The sequence below is a fragment of the Crocodylus siamensis genome, chromosome 4 (assembly GCF_052110815.1).
Source record: "Crocodylus siamensis isolate JL-2025a chromosome 4, ASM5211081v1, whole genome shotgun sequence".
Classification (NCBI taxonomy): domain Eukaryota; kingdom Metazoa; phylum Chordata; order Crocodylia; family Crocodylidae; genus Crocodylus; species Crocodylus siamensis.
The window spans coordinates 212,407,504-212,431,615 of NC_143398.1; the positions used below are offsets into that span (position 1 = coordinate 212,407,504).

The 24,112-nt window shown below is 43.0% G+C and overlaps 1 protein-coding gene across 4 annotated transcripts in view; it reads right to left on the bottom strand.

The window, feature by feature from the left end:
• The window catches only part of SLC4A10 (solute carrier family 4 member 10), a 363,776-nt gene that overhangs the window by 237,220 nt on the left and 102,444 nt on the right, over positions 1 to 24,112 (bottom strand). For all 4 annotated transcript variants that reach the window (XM_090045612.1, XM_090045611.1, XM_090045610.1 and 1 more), the window contains exon 2: positions 8,464 to 8,545. In XM_090045612.1, the coding sequence (XP_089901738.1) occupies positions 8,464 to 8,545 (82 nt within the window). The remainder of the gene's footprint in view (positions 1 to 8,463; positions 8,546 to 24,112) is intronic.

Genomic DNA, 24,112 nt, shown 5'->3' on the forward strand with positions numbered 1-24,112 from the left:
CTAGCAGCTGAAACAGCAACACCTGGCTGAGCTGCTTCTCAGCAAATCTTGGAGGTAAGGGCAGGAGCTATGAGGATGGCAGGAGGCTCCTGGTGCTGGGTAAGACTGAAAACTGCACCCTGCCAGGGAAGGGTAGCCTTGTGGATCATGGTGGGACAGTCCCCCAGAAATGCCAGGCCAGTTATCTCCCCGGTGAAAGGTGGGTGGGGGTGCCTGATAACCCCAGCCACCACCATCCAGTAGATCATGAAGGCCAGAGGATAGTGGGGCCAGGCATGCCTAGGAAGAGGCCCATGGGGGTGTAAGATACCAGTGGTAGTGAGGCCAGGGGTGCTAACCTTAAGAGGCACCTGAGCCTATGGAGGTGTAAGACCCCAGTAGTAATGGGGCCAGCTAGGAAAAGCACCTGAGCCTGTGGGGGTGTAATACCTTGAGGCCCCAGCATAGGGGTGGAGTGTGGGCCTCAGTGAGTAGGGCAGCGTAGTTACCCCAGTAAAATGGTGGAGTGTTGAGGCCCCAGAGAAGGGTACAGGTGTTGAGGTCCCCAGAAGGGGGCAGTTAGGCCTGGGTAAGTCTTTGGATGCCTAAGGCCACAAGGGGACCTGAGGCCCAGAGGGCAAGTAATTTGCCCTAATTAGAGGGTGTGAATGAGCAGTTACCTAGCAAGGGGCTTGGGTCAGAACTCCACAAAAGGTGAGGTGAATTGGCTAGTCACCGCTCAGATGAGGGTTGCAGGAAAGGCCTGAAAGGCTCAGCCAGGGCCAGTCAAGGAGTGTGAGTTGGCAAGCCTGATGGCCTGCAGGAGCTGCTCAAGGGAGCAGGGCACATCGAATGTGGCCCTGTGTGGGGCAGCAAATAAGAGGCCCAGTGAGAGTGAGTGGAGAGCTACAGGCCTAGTGAGAGCAGGTGGTGTGAATGAGGCCTGTTGGGGTAGAATGATAGGATGAATGTGTGAGGTCTTGCAAGGGGCTGAGTTTGGCTCTGCCTTGAGCCAGAACAAATAGAAACTCAAGGGTGACATCTGTGAGGCATGGGACATGACAAAGGGAGTTCAGAGTTGTGTGTACACCCCCAGATATCAGGGTCTTAAAATGGACAGTCTCCCGCTTATTGCAACACTAGTTTACTTTACATCAAAGGCATGGCAGAAGAGGAAAAACAAGGGTAACATTGGACCCCTGCTAAACCATACTGGACAACTGATAACCAGCGCCCAAGAAAAAGCCAACCTGGTTAATGGGTATTTTGCGTCGGTTTTTCACCAGCCCTAAGGGACATCCCTGCTCAATATGGTATGGGACAGCCAGGGCAAGGGAGAATTGTTACCCTTCATCAATGTTGACCGTGTGAAGGAACACCTTGAGAGGCCGGACACCTTCAAGTCAGCTGGCCCAGACAGGTCACACCCCAGGTTACTTAAGAAGCTGGCAGGCATCAAAGCTCAGCCACTGGGATGGATCTTTGAGAACTTGTGGCACTCAGATGAAGTGCCTGAAGATTGGAAGAAAGCCAATGTGGTGCGTCTCTTCAAGAAAGGGAGGAAAGTAGATCCAGGGAACTACAGGCCCACCAGCCTGACCTCTATCCTGGGGAAGACCTTGGAAAAAATTATCAGAAGGACCATTCTTGACAAACTGGCTGATGGCAACATCCTGAGGGATAGCCAGCATGGGTTTGTTGTGGGTAAGTCTTGCCTGACAAATCTCATCTCCTTCTATGACCAGGTGGCATATCACTTTGACAAGAGAGAAGAGATTTACATCATATATCTTGATTTTAAAAAAGCTTTCAATCTGGTATCCCATGATCATCTCATAGTAAAACTGGCCAACTGCAGCCTTGGCTACATCACAGTCCACTGGCTGGGGAACTGGCTCCAAGGTCAGACCCAGAGACTGGTAGTTGATAGAAGTCAATCATCATGGTGTGCCATGACCAGTGGGGTCCCCCAAGGTTCCGTCCTTGGGCCTATACTTTCTAACATCTTCATTAATGATGTAGACATTGGTGTCAGAAGCAGACTGGCCAAGTTTGCCAATGACACCAAACTTTAGGGTAAAGCATCCTCACCCAAGGATGGGATGGTGATCCAGGGTGACCTTGGCAGACTCAGAAAATGGGTGGATGAAAACCTGATGGCATTCAACACCAAAAAATGCAGGGTACTCCACCTTGTGAATAAAAACCTGCAGCATGCTTATAGGCTCAGCAGTGCTGCGCTTGCTAGCACCATGGTCAAAAGGGACTTGAGGGTCATGACTGACCACAAGATGAATATGAACCACCAATGGGATGTTGCAGTTGGTAAAGTGAGCAAAGCTATGGCTTGCATCCATAGTTGCTTCCCTAGCTAATCCCAGGATGTCATCCTCCCTCGGATGTACTCGGCCTTGGTGAGGTCGCAGATGGAGTTCTGCATCCAATTCTTGGCTCCACAATTTAAAAAGGATGTGGGGAAGCTTGAGAGTCTCCAGAGGAGAGCCATGCACATGATCAGAGAGCAGGAAAACAGACCTTATGATGAGAGCCTGAGAGCCATGGGACTCTTCAGCCTCAAAAAACGCAGGCTCGGGGGGGACTGGGTGGCTACCTATAAGTATATAAGGGGTGAAAATCAGGATCTGGGGGAACGCCAGCTCACCAGAATGCCCCAAGGGATGACACGGTCAAACAGTCACAAACTCCTCCAAGACTGTTTCAGACTGCACATAAGGAAGAACTTCTTTACTGTCCGATCTCCCAAGGTTTTTAATAGACTGCTGCCAGAGGTGATGCAAGCACCTACTCTGGACTCCTTTAAGAGACATTTGGACATTTATCTTGTTGGAATCCTTTGACCCCACTGACTTCCTGCCCTGGGGCAGGGGGCTGGACTCGATCTTCTGAGGTCCCTTCCAGCCCTAGCGTCTATGAATTCTATGAAACCTATAACCTTTCAAATGCTACTGGAAAAAGTTCCAAAAGGATCAATTATTTAAAATCTTAGAAAATAAATTTTTCTTGAGCTAAAAACATGCACTGGAGGTTTTAAAGTAAGTTTAAATGCATTTCTTCATCCAAGATAAATAATTTCAGATGTACAGGTTAAAATACTGATGGAACTTTTACATTAGTACCCTGCCAGAATGTTGAGTAATTTTCTATTTACATTTTTAAAACATGGTAAATGTAATCAAATAAATGTGATATAGAACCAATTACAAAATGTGTACTTAATTATCTCATTATACAAAATTTACTAAGATGTACAATTAGTACCTAATTATGTAATTTCATTTTATATATCTGAGGTATGTATACTCTCCCTCTGCCTGAAGAAGAGTGTTTGTACACAAAAGCTTGCAAAGAACAATTTTCCCAACTATTTAGTTGGTCTAATAAAAGATATCACATTTACCCAAACAGCCTTGTTTGCCTAGGTAAAATGCAAATTTTCACCTGGGAATCCACCATCCTTTACATTGGACAGGAATAAGATTATATGTCTGAACCACGTTCACTTTCTACAGGTAGAAAAGTGCCAAGACTGATCTCTAAGACAAGTAGACATTCTATTAACAGTAATGGGATCATTAAAATTTAAATGCTAATCAACCCTTTTTATGCCACTTGGTATTTCAGGAAGCAGCAGTTATATATTTAAAGAGATACCAAGTTGATTCTAGAGTAGATGTGCAATTTCTCTGAAAAGGCTTGTGCATACCAGGAACCTACATAACGTCATTATTTTTTAGAACATTTCTAAATTCTTTGACATTATTTTAAAAGAACGGTGGACTCATGAGGCAACCTGTAAGGTTTAGAACTGATTGGGGATTTTTTTCTATTATATTTTTTCAGGTTTAACCTTAAGATTCTGCTTTCAAGACTATATAATTTCTTTGTTCTAATTTTCAGTGAAATGCCACATATTTTTGCTATAAAAATCACTAAAACATATTTTCAATGAAGTTCTGTATTATTTTTTCAATTGAGAGATAATTATTATGTTTTGATCTATCACATCTTAGACGTTACAGTCTGGTTCCTCCTGGGCTAGTTTGGCAGATCATTTTCCTGGGAGCACTGCCTGTTTTTAATGTGCTGCTACTCACCCAGCCCACAGAAAAAGTGCACGATGTTCTAGTGTTTCATTAGCCATAATGATCAGGAGAACATCTCATATGAGTCACCAACAGCAACATGGCTCTATGCATTAGCCCAATGGAACGGAGAAGGAAACTTATTTCCAAGACCATTCACCATTAGGTTCTAGGAAATGGCCCTCTTAAGTAGCCCTAAGCTTACTTGCAAAGGAAGTAAAGGATGAACTCCTCTCGTACCCTGCCACCCGATAATCTGAATTTGAGGGGGTAGATAGAGGAAAGAGGGAAGGATAGTGCCTGTGTGAGACTGGTACGCATTCCTTGCCTTTTTCCCAAAATCTATGTTACTCCTACACAAAATTTCAGACACAGAACTTTCCAAAATAATGTAATTCTGAGCTATGAGCAGTTTCCACAAACCACTGACACTTCACAAAAAGAAAGTTTCAAAACTATGAAAATTATGGAACTAAACTGGCAAAACAAGGTGTCATGAAATATAACACACAAAATCTGATCAGCGCTGCAAGAAGATCCTGCAATGTCTTCGGTGACTTCTCTTTTCCTTCAAAAGAGAAAATCAATCGCTATCCCTTCAGCCCTTAGAGGTATTAGTGTATATTATAAATCTCTGTGAGAACAATGGAAGGTCTCACAATGACTTTTAATTTTAAAGTCTTCAGCTGAAGGAAATCCACGATGGTGGCTGTGAGTACTTCTTTTGAAGCCCTAAAGCCAAAAGTCTATGCTCCTAAACTTACTACTTTGAGTAATTCTAACTATTTAAGTATCTAGTAAGCATTGTGCCCACTAGGCTTTCAATCTAACTATTTTCCTATGACGATTAATTCCCACAGCCTGAAGAAACAATGGAGCCAACAGCTGGGCAGCCTAAGGAATCAGTTGCTCATATGTATGGAAGTCTCCCTGAAGTCCCTGGATTTTGAGTGACCTGCTTAGCAAAGCTACCTTGGAGCTGAGGACTTTGGAATACCTAGAAGGTGCTGAGTAAATCTGACATGGTTCTCTCTCAGGTTTCACTGCTGCCTAAATAAATGAATATTCATCATGCTGTTCAGTCATGGGCATCATGAGTGAAAAACACAGTAAAAGAAATGTGTCAATTTTATTCAGTGGTTACTAGCGCTCTGGGCTGTAAATTTCATTCCAGAACCAACATCTTTCATTTTTCCCAAAATGTTTTTTTTCCTCCCAAATTTCTCCTTGAAACATTTCAATGTCCTGCAAACCAGAAAATAAATGTTTGTGTCAGCTCTATTCTTCAGGTTTCACCATGGAGAATCTGTCAGTACACAGGAAATTAACAAATAGCATAACTGCACATAATTGTACATTGTTTTTGTTAAAATAACTAATGTGGATTAAATTAGAAAAAAATTAGTAAATAATAGTCCCCAGTGCAAAAAGCACAGAAGCAAAACCCCAGCCAGTCATTTCTGGTAAAATGTACAATTCCATTCCTATAGAATTTAACATGTTCTTTTTAAAAAACATTCAAAAATGGGCTGAATGCATCTCTACTACTGCTAAGGAATATTAACTGAAAGGAGAGGGCAAGTGGCATTTATTAGGGCTGTGTGAAATTTCACCAGGTGTTTCATTTCAAAGCTGTTTTAATGTGTTTCAAGCTCAAAACAGTGAAATCAAAATGAAATAAAAAGCTTTAAAACAGCTTCAAAATGAAACGAGGGCACTCAAAATATTTAGAAAGTTTTGAAACATTTTGAGTTTCGAATCCAGGTTTACTGGGCTTCAGCACTGTTCCCCGTCGGCAGCGGCAGCCTCCTTTCATCCAGCAAACAGATCCAGGGGCCTGCACCCTGGGAGGACTGCCAAGCTGTGCTGGACTCCTCTCAGGGGTGTGAGCCCCTGGATCTACACACCGGATGAGAGGAGGCTGCCACTGCAATTTTCTCCAATGCTGGGCACGGGCTAAGCCCACCTCCAAACCCAAGATGAGGCTTCCACCTATCTGGCATGCAGATCCAGGGGCCCACACCCCCAGAAGGAGTCTGACACAGCCCTTCAGTCCTCCCAGGGGGGTGGGCCCCCAGATCTGCATGCCAAATGAGAGGAGTGCCACTGCCAACAAGTGTCAGGAGTTGTGTTTTGAACAATTTGAGGTGCAGTTTCCCAGAAACCTCTGCACCTATCTCCTTGAAACTTGGCAGGCTTTGTGCCCTCAGAAGGGGCTACCATCCCTACAATTTGCTTCCAAATCAGGCAAAAAATGACAACGTCTTAAGCATTTTCATGATTCCCCATTACAGCTTTTGGGTGAAATGTTGAAATGCACCAAGAAACAGTTTAAACTAAATGAAATGGGACAGTGCTTTGAAATGAAATAAAAGGATGTCAAAACAAAACAACGGTGTTTCACACAACCCCAGTATTTATGCTGTATTAGCTACATTTGAGTACTCAGCAAAGCAAAGCTCATTGATACCATTAAATAGCAGATTATCTCCATCAAGTTAAACATATCTAATATCTATATTTTCATGTTTATCTTCAGAACTGGATTTAACACTTTCAGAATAACGAGCAGTTGAATTTTGCACATTATTTTTTTTTACTTAGTATTATTTACATGGCAACCAAAATCATGCTGTATAGTCTCCAAAAAATAAAAAGGCAGTTCCCTCATGTAAACAGCATACTATCTAAGCATGATAAATAGAAACATCATTCATTTTCCAGAGCCAAAGTACAAACAAAATTGACTATTTTCCAATATACAATGGCAAATTCTTTACCTGTAAACTACTTTCATTTACTCCACGACATTATGACTATGGATATTCAAAAAGTCTGGGCCTGAATTGATTCAATCAGGTTAGTTTAACCTGGCTAGGGTAAATCAGTTTTGTAACCAGACAAACATCCCAGAAATGCAAGCGCATGCCTGCAGTGGCTCAGGCTAGAAGCCACAGGGGACAAGAGCAGCCCTCCCTTCCCTCCCAGAAGGCTGAGCTGATGGTGGGGGCGGGGGGGTGGTCAGGGCCTGGCAGGATGCTCTAATTACAGAGGAATCCCCTGCTCATTGATAACAGAGCTGATAAAAACATTTATGACCCCATCAGAAAACAAAGCCTCACTCATTACAAGCTTTTCTTAAACAGCTTGTTCCAAAGGAAAATGCATACCAGCCTCTGGCTTCTTTACTATTCATTCCATCCAGGAAGAGTGCACACTGACTGCAGATGCTTCCTCAGCCTGATGAAGGGTTTTTAAACCCAAAAGCTTGCTAAGAAAAAATTTACCAACTATTTAGTTAGTATAATAAAAGAGATCAGATTTACCCAAAAAACCTTGTCTGCCTTTTCCAAAGGAAGGAATGCAGGGACATTACCATCTGAGCTGTTGATTACCTCCAAAAAGCCTTAAGCAGACACTGTCCTATCTGCCTTATACAGCATCAGCTAGCAAACCACATGCTGGCTATAGTCAGTGCTGTGGGAGAGAAGAGGAGTGGATCTCTGCTTAAGCAGTGTGTGGTGAGGTGGGGGAAGAGGGGGGCACGAGGAAGCCAGGCAAACCCTGCTGTACCTGCAAGTCTCTGCTGGAACTCCAGCCAGGGAGCAGAGGGGAGGGGCCAGTCCTGCTGTGGAGCAGAGAGCCCCAACCAGAGAGCATGCCAAGTTGCTGGGGGTGTCTGGTTTAGTTTAAACCAGCAAAGGGTCTGGGACAGACATTGCATAAACCGGTTTGACCCAAATCAGTTAAGTCTGATACTACATTCAACCAGGTTTATCTCCAACTGGTTTCAGCCATTTTAAAACTGGTTAATGTGCACTGAACATCTGTTCTCTTACAGGTTTAAACCAATTTCTGATCACTTAAACTGGTTTATGTGTAATGTCTATCCCTAGCCTAAAGGGTATATATAGCATGTAGCATAAAAGTGCCTGTTCATGACTGTATGACTCAAAATGCCATATTGCTTTTTTCTAATAAAGATCTGAACACGCAACAACACTAGGTGTAGAATGACATAATGAAATAAAGCAGACAAACATAGAAACCATACACTTTCTAGGGCTTCAATCCTGCAAACATTCTGTTTTCAGGTTTAATTTGTTTTTAACATGCCTTTACATTCCCACCCAAACAGAATTAAACACGTTTTGCAGGACTGAGGTCTATGATACCTTGCAAAACTTAGTGACCTGATTTCCCATTGCCAACATCTTACGATTGCTAGCAACAAATACACGTTTTACTTTTAAAAGTGGAAGCTCAGATTTTGGCTTTCATGCATACCCTTGTGTGCATCCTGATATTTTCAAAGATTTAATAAAGGAATTAGCTCCAATTCTTTGAACAGAATGAAATACTTAGAAAAATGATCTCTTACCTTCCAAGTCTTCCTTTTCAAAATGTGTTTTGAGAATGGAGCGTGTTCCACCTCTATCCACAACCGCCTCTTCATCATTTCTCTGCAAAACAGAAGAGAAAATGTATGGAGGTTTTTCTGCCTGTAAACTGCTAGCAAGATTGAAGGTGGAAAATATAAATAATTTTTATTTCCACTTACGTTATTTTTGTCTTTGAAATATTACAGATTTAAGGAATCTTTTTCCTCATCAAAATCTACTCTTCATATAGTAACTGTTACTATGTCATGGTTTAAACTGGCATTAACACAAAGAAAGTAGATCTGTGGTGACATTATATGTGAGCTAGTAAGAGAACTCTAATATCTAGGGAATAAAGAAAATTGTGAGCCAGCAAAATGATGAAAGAGATGTGGAAGAGATGAGAAGATGAGAAAGTTATATTACTTGCTTCAAAGTAACTTATTTATACATCCATTTTTAGCTCTAAAAACAGAAAGTCCTGTAAACAAGATGATATTCTGAACTATGTGCAAAAGTCCCAGATCATTATCATAGGTAATACTATAGCAAAACTGAAGAACACTAATCTCAGTAAAAACAAATCTACAGAATTTAATCCCAGAAAAGAAAGTGGTCTCAATTAACAAATTACCTTTAATATGTTTACTTGCCTTGTATCAGTATAGATCAATTGTGGGTAGACAGAACATTCTAATAGCAGACTGCAGGCATTCTATTATTTATTTGGCCATACAGAATACTCCAAATTTATACTGTACTTAAACTATATACTGCAATAGTGTAAGATGGTGCCATAATATCATATTCTAACTACACTATGAAAGTATTTCATACCCTGAGATATTATAAATGTGCTATATTTGTAACAGTCTACTTTTATATTGTATATGGTTGTGATCAGGTTGGAAAGCAAGACAAGCTAACAGTTTTAGTAATTTTGAGCACACTCTTTAAGGATTTTTTTTTTTTCCTGGGGGGATATTAGTAAAGACCTACTGAATTCATGGTGGAAGTGGTCTGTGCAGTAGCTCCTTTAATCTTGCAGGTTCCCCCATGCACCCCACCCCCAATTGGTGGAGGGGTTCCACCACTCACTCCCAATAGGCCGAGAGGCAAAAACCAGAGTTTTAAATATGGCACTGCTTGTGCCTCCTGGCCAGTCAGCAACAAGCAGCTGGGCCACTGGGACCCCTCAGCCAATCAGCAATGAGGCAAGGCATGGTGCATGGTAAGTGTTTTGGTAGGACCCTAGATAATAGCCCCCTGGGAAGTCACCCACAACACATGGACCAGGTAGTAAGCTGAATGCTGATTTCCCAAGGAACTTGAAAATTATTATAACAAAAATAATTACTTCATAAGATGAGCTTGATAGTGAGTGCCTACTGGGTAAGATGAAAAGAACAAGATGAATTAAACAAAATCATGCATTAGTATACAATTAATTAATATTACCTGGCACCAGTGAAAGGGGTTTAGTAACTGATATAAGTATTAGATCTCCTAACTTCCATATTTGAAACCTGAACCCTAGTGGAAGTCTGGAGCAGAAGGGTTGCTTAACAGAAAACACAGGGATCCTTAAAATGCTTATGACAATAAAAAGAAAAAGATGCATCAGGGGAGCACTGCCCCTTGAAGAAGACAGGCCCAACAACAAAGTTTAGATCTAGATCTCAACGTCAGGCATCTTCAAATCTAAGGTTTTTTGGTTCAGATTCATCCCTTCCCCAAATAACTATTATCATGCTGTAGCTATTTTATACAGGAGAGTCCTGGAACTGAGTCAGCGCCAAGCATCTGGGCTGTTAAAAAAAATGATGTTAATGTCTTTATTAAAACGTTCTGTCAGACAGTAGTACATAAGAGAAATCTAACAAGTAGGAATGGGTCTTAGAACCATTTTGTCTTTCAATAAATTAAAATGACCAAAAAAAGCCTATTAAATGCACCAACACAATATTTTTCATAAAAGCCATTTGATCACGTTAACATCACAGATAAAATTAATCCATTATTTTCAGCAGCAGAACACAACTGGGTGTGTCATACTGGAATGCTGCCATACCCCGGGTGAATTGTTAGGCGGGAAGCCAAAGGCCGAGTGTTACAGCCATGTCAGAAACAATGCTACTCTAGCATGAGTCATACCCAGCAGCATCTTGCTGTGGTTATTAAGTGGCCGCATGGAAACAGCACTATGGAAAAATCCATAATGCAAAATAAATAAATAAATGGTTATAATAAGTCCATATATCTATAGCCCAGCTAAGAACAATAAATAAAAACATATTAACACTTATCAAAATAGGTATATACCGTTTTCTGACTTTTTCTTTTGTTTGCATTTCTGATAGTTTTTCTCCTCTTTTCCCCTTCCCTCTAGTGTCTCAGCAAGACTCAGTCTCTCCTCCCCAGAAAAGTGTTTTTTCCATTAACATCAGGTAGAAAACTAAAATTGAGAGTTATGTGCTACATCTGATTCAATTGTCAAATCCTGAGTGAAGCCCAATTAAACAGGCCTTACACTGTGGCATTCTGACTTCCCATAGACCAGCAGTAGAGTCACTCTGTGCTCAGTAATGCAACAATGCCCATTGTTCCCATACTGCCTCTCTTTGGGGGTCCAGTGAATACAGCTGAATGCTGAAGTTCCAGTCTCAACTGGGGTGCCTGCTCACTATGGCAATACAATGAAAAAAGTATGATATCATCCCAGGGTGACTAAAGACTTGGAAATTAATTTCAGTTGTAACGCATTGCTTTTTATTAGTGCTTCAGCAAAACTGTGTTGATTGTAAGTATTTAATATGATAATAAATGAGATGCTATGATAAATCAACAGAAAGTACAGGCCAAAACAGCTGGAAGGTGGAATTCACACTCTAGATGACTCCTGGTGATATTCCATATACAAAGAATAATTTCCTTTATTATTGGATAAAGTGGCCCTTCCCAATCAACTTAAAAACAGTAAAAATTAAAATAATTAAAACTCCAACCACAACTATTTTAAATGCTGCCACGTACCCCCACTGGAACAGGAACATGCCTTGGAACCACAGGTTATCATAACCACAAATTCTATTACACATCATAGTTGTAGCTTTGCTTCCTTTCAACCTGTTTTGAAGGGTCTAAAGACCGTCAATGTTATATGCAGTACAGATTTTCCAGGACTAAGGTGTTCAAAATATCTCACTACTTGGCAGCAAATTTCCAAAAATGTATGGACACACTGACCAGGAGCAAGTCCTTGGAACTGTCCATTATTGCAAAGAGACGCTTGCTGGTGCCAGTGAAGTGTGCTCTAGTGCTTAAAGCATAGGAGTCAAGGTAGTCCTGAGTTTTAATCCTGGCTCTGTTACTGATTTCCTGTGTGGCCTTGGGAAAGTCACTTTCTCTGTCCCACCTTTCCCATCTGTAGAATAGGAATAATAATAATAATAATAATAATAATAATATTATGAATAATACTTATCTACCACCTTTCTCACTGGGGTGGTTTCTGGTATAATAAATAAAAAGACTCATAAAGAACTATGAAGTTGGAAAGCTGTATACAAGTGTCAAGTATTTTATTTCTGGACGGTTCCCATTTTATACATGTAAAAAGATGTCTTGATATTTAACAGCAGAACAGTAACCATAGCATATATTTATGTATAAGATACACTCGCTCAAAGCAAGACTACCTCACATGAACGCTGTAATGTTTCTTTAGCAGGGGTCTTGGTTTTCCCTAATAAAAATAAATAAATAAATCACAAATTCTCTGATAAAAACCACAAAAGTCATGATTAAAATGAAAAGCATCCTCTCCCCCCCCCCAACCCTGCTGGTGCCCCTCGCTCCCACCCCACAGCCCTCTGGCTCCCCTGGTGCCCCTCACTAGCCCCCCCTCCTCACAGCCATGTTGGTGCCCCTCACCCCCCCACAACTGCCACAGTCCGACTGGTGCCCTTTGCCTCTCCCCCACCCACAGCTCCTGCTCCACGAACCCTGCCAGAGGGAGCCCCCAGCTGCCAGAGCTATGGGGCAGAACCAGGTCCACAGCCCCCTACCCCTGGCAGAGGCAGCAGCTGCTGCAGTGGATCAGAGCCCGGCTCCTGCTCTGCTGTCTGCTCCCAGCCACAGTGGAAGGGGCTGCTCCCAGCCAGAGTGTGCATTCCCAGTGGCAAGGGGACCTGTGCCTTCCAGGTCTGTGTGTGGGGCCCATGCCCCGCAGGTCTGTGCATGGGGCAGGGGCTGCATGCTGCCCGCTGCAGGCTCCTGCCCGGCTGCCCTCCCCCAGTGCCTCTGCAGCCCACCTTGTGCAACATGGTGCTGCAAAGAACAATGGAGCCATGCAGAAGCTGCCTACCGCTACAAGTTTTGCATTGCCCTGGTGATGCATCCCATGCCTGCGCAGCTGCAGTGGGGACAGCACCACAGGGGTGCACACAGAGGATGTGGGCAGCATGGATCTTGTAGCAGCAGGCAACTTCCTGCATGGATCTGCTGTTCTTTGCAGCATCAGGTCACACATACTGGGCTGTGGAGGCCTCAGGGAGGGCAGCAGGGCAGGGAGCATGAGCCTAAAGTTGTCAGCATGCATCCCCCTCCCCATGCACAGATCTGGGGGGGATGGGTCCCAGCAGTGTGTGCAGTGGTGTGGAGAGCCCCCCCCCCCCATTTGAGCTCACAGCAGACAGCCTGCCCTGCCCCTAGATCTGGGGGGGCATGGGCCACCCTGCCCCCTTGGGACTGTGCGCAGCCGCAGGGAGCCAGCGAGTTGCCTGTCCCCCACGAGTTGCCTGCAGTCTCGTCTTGCTCCCCGCTGGGACCCTACAGCCGTGGATTGCATCCCCTAGGCCCCAAGACCCAGGCACTGTCCAACTGAACAGCAGCCCCAGTCCTAGCCCTGCTCAGATCCCTCCCTCCCTCTGAATGAGGGCTTCAATCTCCACCCCCACAGCTAACCTGCAGGAGTTGCTCTCCAGGCTGCCTGGCAGCCACATGCATATACATGCACATGGAGACCCCTGCCTGACCACCCTCCTCCCACTCCCTCCCAGCCCCTTGCAAGCTGGAACTCTGCCAGCCTGCAGAGGGCTTGTCACAAAACTGCAAAATCTGTGGGTTTTTCCAGTAAAATGATAAAACCACTTTTGCAACATTAATTCTATAGGAATCAGCAAATTTATATTGCTGTAAAATTGTGGTTAGATCAAAATCATAAGTTTTGTATAATAAAACCACTAAATATTAATGTATTTTTAAGTATTTAATAGTTATTTATACCTTTTATACAATGTTCAGACTTCAATTTTTCCTTTAAAAAAAGCCACCATGACAGAATTAGTGCCTTATCAATAATCATATATGTTAAATGCACACAATAAAACAAGCAAAAAAAGTAGGTTAAAAGCAAAAAGCCAGTCTGAGTCCTTTAGGGAACCAGGTGAACACCACAATCTAATCAGAGAAATGGGATGATATCCTGGCCCCACTGAATCAATACAAAACTATCCTTGAGTGCTCATGATTCAGGACTTCACCCATTTACACAATCTCAAAGGCATACCAAAGACCTTTATCCTACCCCTTTGTGCATTTTTATATAACATATTTTAGAGAAAAGCTACTGTTTAATGTCAGCATTTTAAAAATTGCATTGATGCTAATTTTATCTCCCTCTTTCTTGAACACCACAAAGACCATGATAATGGGCACCGTAGAACGCAACAGAACAGTGGTTTCCGAACTTTTTAATGTTTTGACTATATTATAATATAAAACAGTTTTACAATCACTTTCCCATATAGGCCATAAAGACTATGTACAGACAGTCAAAACCCCAAGGCTGAATCAATTCAACCACCACAGGTTAGTCTAAACTGCATAGATTGAACTGATAAGCAAGTGAAGAGACATTCACTTTTGATTCCAAAAATGCAGCTACATCTTTAGTGGCCCAAGCCAGAGGCCAGGGGCACTAGAACACATCTTCCTGCTTCACTAGAGCATACAGCTTCAGCCAAGGCTAGCCCACCCACCCTGTGAGGGAGGTGTAAATATCTTAGGAATGCTGTGGGGCTGTGAGTTCATTTGAATCTGGAGGAAGTCTGGGACAGAAGTTCAATAAACCAATTTAACTAAGTAAGTTAAGTCTGATACTACACCCATCCAGGTTTATCTTAAACCAGTTTTGGCCATTTTGAAAATGGTTTACGTGCACCGAACTTCTGTTGTGTTACAGATTTGAACCAGTTTCTGACCACTTAGAATGGCTTGTGTGTAAATTCTGTCCCTAGCCGAAGTAAGGGAAAGTAGACATGGCCTTTCAGACAAGTTTTCAACCTTCTGTTCTAGAGACAATGTACAGAACAGAATACGAAGCAAGGCTACCACTGTTGCCATGAGTTACTATGTACAGCATCAGAGGAAACTGAAAATAGGAAACACATTTTAGAAACCTGCATCAAAGTATCAACAGTATTTTTCCCATATGTAATTATACGGCTCAATACTTCAGGATCATGCAAGACTAGAACAACATCCCTTGCAAAGCCAGCAGGTCACAGCACTTAAGGGAGTCCACCTCTGCCCCAGCCCTGGTACAATATGTGGGCAAGGCAAGAGCCCCCAAGGGGCACTTGCCTGCCTGTACATAAATGCCAGAAGCTTGGGGAATAAGCAGGAGGAACTTGTCCTCCTGCTTAATACAAATAATTATGATGTAATCAGGATAACAGAAACCTGGTGGGACTCTACCCATGACTGGACCATGGGTATAGATGGCTATAACTTGTACAGAAGAGATCAAGTAGATAAAATGGGCAGGGGTGTAGCTCTCTATGTTAAGGAAAGCTACGCATCCCTGCAAGCTGATGTTAGCAACCAGGGTGGATGACTGGAGACCCTCTGGGTTAAAATCCATGAGGAACATGGCACAGGGGACACAACGGTGGGAGTTTACTGCAGACATCCCACCCAAAGTCAAGAGCTTTACCAGGAGTTCACTCGGGAACTGGCTGAGGCCACATGCTCCAGGACCATGGTTGTCATAAGTGATTTCAATTACCCAGGCATCTCGTGGGAGGATCACTCAGCGAAATCCAAGGGATTGCAAAGCTTCCTCTTGATCTCTACCTGACTCAAGAAGTCTGTGGGCCAATGAGAGGTAAAGCACTGCTCGACCTGGTACTCGCTACTGGGGATGAACCAATCAGCAACCTAGTGCTCGATGAGAAGCTGAGTGACAGCGATCATGAGTTGATCACCTTCACCATCCGCCATAAAGCTGGCAAGTCAGTCAGCAACATGGAAGTCCTTGACTTCAGGAAAGCTGACTTTGACAAGCTCAGGAGGCTCATCAGTGAGGCCCTAAGGGACCACAGCCCCAGGAGGAGGGGAGTTCAGGAAGAGCAGTTGCTCCTCAAGGAAACGATCCTCAATGCACAAGCTAAGTCTATTCCATCTCAGAGGAAAGGCAGCAAGAGGACACAGCAGCCCCTCTGGCTCTCCAGGCACCTAGCAGACCTCCTGAGGCTAAAAAGAAAGGCCTACAAAGGATGGAGGATGGGATTCACCTCCAAAGAGGAATATTGTGCACTGGCCCGGTCCTGCAGGGAGCAAACCAGAAAAGCCAAGGCTACAACTGAACTCCAACTAGCTTCAAGTATCAAGGACAATAAAAGGTCCTTTTTCAGATATGTGGGGAGCAGGAGGAAAAGCAAGGATAACATTAGACCCCTGCTAAACCAGGTGGGACAACTAACGCCCAGGAAAAAGCCAACCCATTAAATGGGTACTTTGCATTGGTCTTTCATCAGTCCCGTGGAATGCCCATGCCCACTACGGGACAGGGAGGTCCGGGTGATGGGGATCCCCTACCCTCCATCAATGCTGACCTCATGAAGGAACACCTAGAGAGGCTGGATACCTTCAAGTCAGCCGGCCCTGACAATCTGCACCCCAGGGTACTCAGGGAGCTGGCGAACATCATAGCCCAGCTTCTGGCATGGATCTTTGAGAACTCCTGGCGCTCTGGTGTAGTGCCCAAAGACTGGAAGAAGGCCAATATGGTGCCTATCATCAAGAAAGGGGGGAAAGTGGATCTGGCTAATTATAGGCCCATCAGCCTGACCTCTATCCTGAGGAAGGTCTTAGAAGAATTTATTAAAGAGGCCATCCTTAATGGATTGGCCAACACCAGCATCCTGAGGGATAGCCAGCACAGTTTTGTTGTGGGTAGGTTTTGCTTGAACAATCATATTTTCTTTTATGACCAGGTGACCTATCATCTGGACAAGGGAGAAGAGATTGATGTCATATATCTTGATTTCCAAAAAGCCTTTGGTCTGGTATCCTATGATCATCTCTTGGCGAAACTGGCCAATTGTGGCCCTGGGTCCACCACAATCCGCTGGCTGGGAAATTGGCTTCATGGTGGGACCCAGAGGGTGGTAACTGACGGAAGTCAATTGTCATGGTGCCCAGTGTCCAGTGGGGTCCCCCAAGGCTCAGTCCTTGGACCCATATTGTTCAACATTTTCATTAATGATGTGGACATGGGAGTCAGGAGCGGACTGGCCAGGTTCGCCGATGACACCAAACTTCGGGGCAAAGCATCCAGGCTGACCTGGACAGGCTCAGCAAATCGGCGGATGAGAACCTGATGGTGTTTAACACCGAAAAATACAAGGTTCTCCACCTTGGGAGGAAAAACCTGCAGCATCCTTATAGGCTTGGCAGTGCTACGCTGGCTAGCACTATGGAAGAAAGAGACTTGGAGGTCATCATAGACCACAAGATGAACATGAGCCTGCAATGCGATGCTGCGGCTAGTAAAGTGACCAAAATGCTGGCTTGCATCCATAGATGCTTCTCAAGCAAATCCCGGAACATCATTCTCCCCTTGTACTCGGCCTTGGTGAGGCCGTAGCTGGAGTACTGCGTCCAGTTTTGGGCTCCACAATTCAAAAAGGATGTGGAGAAGCTTGAGAGAGTCCAGAGGAGAGCCATGCGCAAGATCAAAGGTCAGGAAAACAGACCTTATGATGACAGGCTGAGAGCCATGGGACTCTTTAGCCTGGAAAAGCGCAGGCTCAGGGGTGATCTGATGGCCACTTATAAGTTTATCAGGGGTGACCACCAGGATCTGGGGAAATGTTTGTTCACCAGAGCGCTCCAAGGAATGACGAGGTCGAACGGTCACAAACTCGTGCAAGACCGTTTCAGGCTGGACATAAGGAAGAATTTCTTTACTGTCCAAGCCCCCAAGGTCTGGAACAGTCTGCCAGCAGAGGTGGTTCAAGCACCTACATTGAACACCTTTAAGAGAAAATTGGATGCTTATCTTGCTGGGATCCTATAACGCCAGCTGACTTTCTGCCCTTCGGGTGGGGGGCTGGATTCAATGATCTTTTGAGGTCCCTTCCAGCCCTAATGTCTATGAAATCTATGAAAGGCACGGTACGGGTGGGGTGCTCAAAGCTGCATGGCAACTGCAATCTATTACATAACCATATGCATGCACACATGCATGCATGTGCACACAGACGCACACAAACTGTAGGTTCTTTTTGGATGTTAGTATTATTATCTGGCTCTTTTTTTACACAACAGACAAGGCTGCAGTAACGGAACTTTAGGTAATAATATTGAAGTTATTTACAAACTTACAAAAATGCAATAAATAATGCACTATTTTAAAAAGTATTAATAACTAAATAGTATATGTTTGTATATTCAATAATACCAAATCATTCTGACTTCTAAAGTAAATATAATATGGTTTAACAAGCAGATATTTATAAACAGATTAAAACACTTCTTTCACTGTATTTACTCTGTTACACTGATATGTTGCATTTTGACATCTGACATTTTAAACAAAAATAAATAATTAATATAGCTAATATATAATAATACAGCTAAAATACATACTGTATTTGAAACTCTAGAAAGGATTCTCTTTCCATGTCTTCCTCTTTAGCCTCCCTTCTATTCCATTTTTCTCACTATTTATTTCACTAAAACTAAATTTAAAAACTGGGTGGGGGGAGATTCTTCAGAAATGATTAAACCAGAAGTTTTGAAATAACTTTAAAGTTTGAAAACATGTTGAGGTCCAGCTAAGTAGTATTCTTTCTTATTAAGCCATTAGCACATTCTGGATACTGAACATGTTATAAAGAGTTTCCTTTTCAATATCTTTTATTATAAAATATATTTTAATCTGCACACCTTAATTCAAATATGACCCTTGCTTTTATAGAAATTATGTATGTCACACACCTACTGACTCAGGTAAAATAATTACTCTGCTGTATAAGCCATTTACTGAAGAGCAGACATCCTACATAAGTCCCAAATGCCATCTGGAACACAGGAAAGCCTCTGCGCATAAAACATTAAATACTGAATGTCTATAAGCCAAACCAATAGAATAAGATAAAATAATTTTAGTTTCCTATATCTGCATGAATTATGTCTATTTAAAACACATAAATAATGGAAATATTTTCAATTTATACATTCTTTTATGACTCATGAATTCAGATGCATAAAGCATAAACCCTATATTATACCTTCCTGAATTTTCTGTAACTTTTGAATCCACAAGCCACATTTATTTGTGATTTATAATGACTTGCTCTATATTCAAATTGTGAAAGCAATCAAAAATATCCTAATATGATGTTATCCAGATATTCTCTGTTTGTGTGGTATTTATCTGTTTTTTAACTTTCTTAGTATCCATATTTTAAATCACTTTTGTCAAGTTCAGCATGGCATGAAAAAGTGCGTTGTTTGAACTCAAGCACTACTAAGAACATATATGAAAATTTATCCTTTAAAGGATATTTATCCTAGATAGCTAACAAGCTGCTCGATACAGATGTATGTAATCCTGGTGTAATAAAGAAATCACCACTGATTGCCATGTTCAGCTCTGTCCTTTGAAGTGTCCTTGAGCTGACAGTCACCCAAAATTGATTGAATGCACAGTGTGAATCTACACTTTGCATGCTACAATTCTTTTTTCTTTCTGCGGAATGCAAGGAATAAAATCCCTCTGCATATTACCATCTTTTTTAGCTGCTTATATTGTATATCATCATATTCAACACTGAAGATGTGGAAAGTGCTACTAACTATCTTTCAGATGCAAAATAATTGCTTTTCTGTTCTACTAGCTGCACTAAATATTCCATCCTTTTTCTTATTCACCTTTCCACAAAGATCAATCAAAACACATTTAAAAGCAATTAAGTCTATACTCTCAGAAGTTTTATATTAAAATCATCCTTTTCATTGTATTGTGACTGCAATACTTTTCTGCAGTAATCACTATTTGTAGCACATATTCCTTTTGGCCAGCCCCTTACCATATAGTACAGGATGTGCAGCAAGGTAGAAAGTAATTAGTTTTCAGTCCAGATTTATATCTTTCCCAGGGTTGCATGTCAAATGCATAAAGACAGATGTGTCATCTTTCTCTTCCTACAGCAAGAACATAGATAACACTTAGCAGGAATCAGTAAAGAAATACTATCAGCTACAGTGATGTTAAAATCTGCACTAACCAACATTAGCTCTGGAAGATTGATGGTGTAGTGAACTCAGATTGAGCCCATTTAATATCATAAGCATCCAATTCACTTAACATAAAAATGTGTAATCATTGCAGTCATTAAATCTAAGCAAAAACTATTGTTGTAAATTTGATGGGACTAAATGGAATCAAGCCAAAAAAAAAAAGGAAGCTAGATCAAAACAAAGCACAGGCAAGTAAATACTGACATACAACATTATTCCTGTGTTTAATTGTACTGCAGGGTCCAGAGCTGGATGAATCCCAAAGAATAAGATAAATGCGGTATGACTTAGTGCATAATAAATGTATAATCATTAAACCAACCAGACTATGGATCAATTCCATTTCATGCTAGTTAAAAATTGCAACAACATAACAACATTAGTCTTCACTTTAGATAGTATTGCAAAACAATCTGCTTTTTAAATTATGCAAAGAAAATGTGTTAGCTTACAGTGTACTTTCTTCATCTCTTTGCGTTTGAGAAAATAGGATAATTTAAAGCATATAAAACAGGAAATAAAAGAACAGATATTGAAATAACTACTTCATTATTTATTTATATTACAGTATCATTGAGACCCTGGATCTCAATCAAGGATCAGGATCTGACTGTGCTATGAGCTGTATAAACAAAGGAAAAAAGCAATGTACGTTAATACCTACCAAAACAGTTCAAAATAGTTTGGGATTGATAGACTAGTAGGATACAATAGAAAGAATATATGACGCAAGGTTCTGTCTGGGTTCTAATCACTTTGAGTATCAATGTGTAATTGTAACTGTGTTTACATATTTTCTAGTGTTTATACTGTTAAAAGCCTCATGGACCATTTTCGTACCTAAAATAAAGGAAAAGTTGGGGTAAAATTTTCAAAAGTGCCGAAGTGGCTTAGGGACCTAAGTTCCTTGTTAAAGACTGATCTACGGTTGAAATGCATGACATCTGATTTTGCATTTGTGCCACCATAAAAATTATTATGGTGAGCAAACAGATGTCCCTACCCTTTGTCATATCACAACAGTGGCATAACATAATAAATTATGCCACTATTGCGGCAGATGTCTATCTGCTCTGTGGTGGTAGAGCAGCCCAGAGCTGCCCGCAGTCTCCTGCCACCCTGGGCAGGTGCTTCAAGGGCCTGTTTCAGAGCACCCTAGATGGGACCAAGTCCCTCAAGCTCTCAGATGAACTGGCCTGGCTTTCTTCATTTGCAAGGACACCTGGGTCACATTTCTATAAGCATGGAAAGTCAAGGTTTCCTGCTTACAGAAAGTTGCCCCAGGATCTCCAGGGGTGCAACTTTGCAAGTGAGGAAAGCCATGCATCCCACCATGGAGGCACAGGACCTGGAGAATCCCAGGTGCCCAAGGCCTCCATGCTGGGAACCATGTGACCCCAGGCCTCATATGGAGGCATGGGTTAGTGTGGATCCCAATGCAGTTGGGGGTGACAGGGGCTAGGAAATCCCCAGCATCTTAGAAAGTTGATCTAGGGCTCAGATCAAATGCAGATGAGCAGTGACCAGCAGCTAAGGGACTGGGAGTGCCCAGCAACTCTACCACAGTCTAATTCGACATGGGGACTGTGAGAAAGACAAACAGGGAGGTAAGACAGGAACCAGATATGAGGGGCAGCACAATTCATAGGGCCAGCAGCAACTTCTCGCTGCTGTTCTGCTGCTACCATGATTGTGTGGCTGCAGCATCATGGCTACGGACAGAAATTACCCATAAACTAGTAGAAATTATCAAAAACTGGTTCAAGTTTGTAACACAACAGAAGTTCAGTGCACATAAACAACTTTCAAAATGGCTAAAACCAGTTTAAGATAAACCTGCATGGCCGTACTATCAGACTTAACTGATTTAGATTAAATCAGTTTATTGAACTTCTGTCCCAGATCCCCTCCAGATTCAAGTTAACTCACCGTTCCCCGATATCCTAGGATGCTTTGCACCTTCCAGAGTAGGAGGGCTAGTCTTGGCCCAGCTGAGCAGGGAGGTGAGTTTTAGTGCCCTCTGGCTTCTGGTCTGGATTTATTTTCAGAATCACAGGTGACTGTCTCTTCACTTGCTTATTGGTTAAATCTACGCAACATAGACTAAATCTGCAGAGTTGAATAGATTCAGCCTCGGGCCTTTTGACTATCTGCACTTATCCCCTATATTAGTTTTGCATCCCTTCTGCACCCAAGATGGTGATCAGAGCTCTTGCCTTGTTTACCACCCTCCCCCCACAAGTTAAGCTAAGAGGCAAAGGCCTCTAACAGAGGGCAGCTGAAAAGTTAGCATCAAATGGAGAAGTGTCCAGGTCTCAGAGTTGGAGGGAGCAGCAGGAGATGAAGAAATCAAGGATACTAGCTAGGGGTGTGTGAAGCAAGCCCTATTCAATCTGGATTCGGCCTGAATCAGGGACAGCAATTCAATTTGTTGATTCAGATCACTGTTTCTGATTCAATTTGGCAGAATCTGAAGATTCAGTGCCGATTTGGAGAATCAGCGATTCAGACACAGACACAGCTTTCAATTTTTTTCTATGTACCTTGAGGTAGCAGGCACGGCTCATGATTGCTGTAATGCTGGGGCGCATGAAGCATCCCACAAGAGTGCAGGGTATGGGGCCTCCATATGCTTGGTGGCCCCCCTCACATTTCCCAGCAGACCTGGAAGTGGACTGGACATGCTTCTGGTCCACTTCCCAGTCTGCTGCTGAGCATGCTGGGGAGCCCCTGTGCCTCTGTGGGAAACTCCATGTACCCCACCATTGCAGCACTCACAAGTTGCCTGCTACTTAGAGATATGTAGAAAAAACAGTTAAAGCTGTGTCTATGTCTGAATCTCCAAATCTTTCCAAATCTCTCCAAATCAATTTGGAGGGTTACAATTTGATTCCAAGAGATTAAAGGGTTCTCCGATTAGATTCTGATTCAGAGATTCGGCCACCAAATCAGGCTAAATCTTTGCCAAATCAAATCAGGGACCTAAGCACAGCCCTAATACTAGGGTTCCCCCCCCAGAGGAGCAGTTTCTCTGCCACTGCAGGGGAAGGGACCAGTGCTGCTGCCATGCTGATGGAAGAGAGGGCTGCCCTTGCCCCAGGGAGGCAGCCCAAACAGCTGAGGGAATAGTAGCAGTTCTCCAATGCAGCCTCCATGGGGGATGAAAACAGCTCTTCTTCCCCTGAAGAGGCTGGGGGAGGGGTATTGTTTAGGATGGATGTTTATCCTGGTCCAGTCATAGTCTGGACTGTGACTCCTACAGCAGCAGCTATCAAAGGCAGCCTGCCCTCTCCATGCCCCCCCCACCAGGAGCAACCCCCTACTCACCCCCTCCAGCCCTTCCCCCCTACCAGGAGCAGCAGCAGCTGTCAAATACAGCCCCACCATAGCCATCGGGAGAGAGAGCAGGCTGTCAGTGATCAGGTTTACTAATAAGATCCCCTTGGGATAGGAGCAAAGGAGCAACTCCCTATTACCCTTGGCTGGAGAACATGCCATTGAATGCCTTCATGGTGATGTTATATAGGCTCCAAGCTGAGAGGTGGGGGGTCTGCCTTTGTGCACACCCTCATAAAAGGCCTGTGCAAACAGGCAAGTATTTGATTCAGATTTGGCCAGTTCAAAAGGACAGTGATTCGATTCAGAGATTTGGCACTGATTCGGAGAAATTCAGTGATTCAGCCATAGACTACAATGGAGAATCACTGAAATACCTATAACTTTTTTGTTTTTTGGCATATTTGAATTAAAACAGCAGAGGTGGTAGCCCCTTCTGAGGCCATGAAGCCTGTCAGGTTTTAAGGAAATAAGTGCAGGCGTTTCTGGGAAACTGCACCTCGAGCTTCTGAAAGCAAAACTCATGACGTGTGACTTTGTAGGTGTGTTAAGGCACAGTGGGATGAAAACAGCAGGGATGCTAGCCTGTAACAGGGGGCCTTCCAAGTGCCAATTAGATCTCCATGCACCTACTTGTTTCTGGGACAGCTGCCTGTCCCTCTTTTACTCAGGCATAAACAGCTCACAAAGGGGACAGAAAGGCTGCAGACAGAGGCTTAT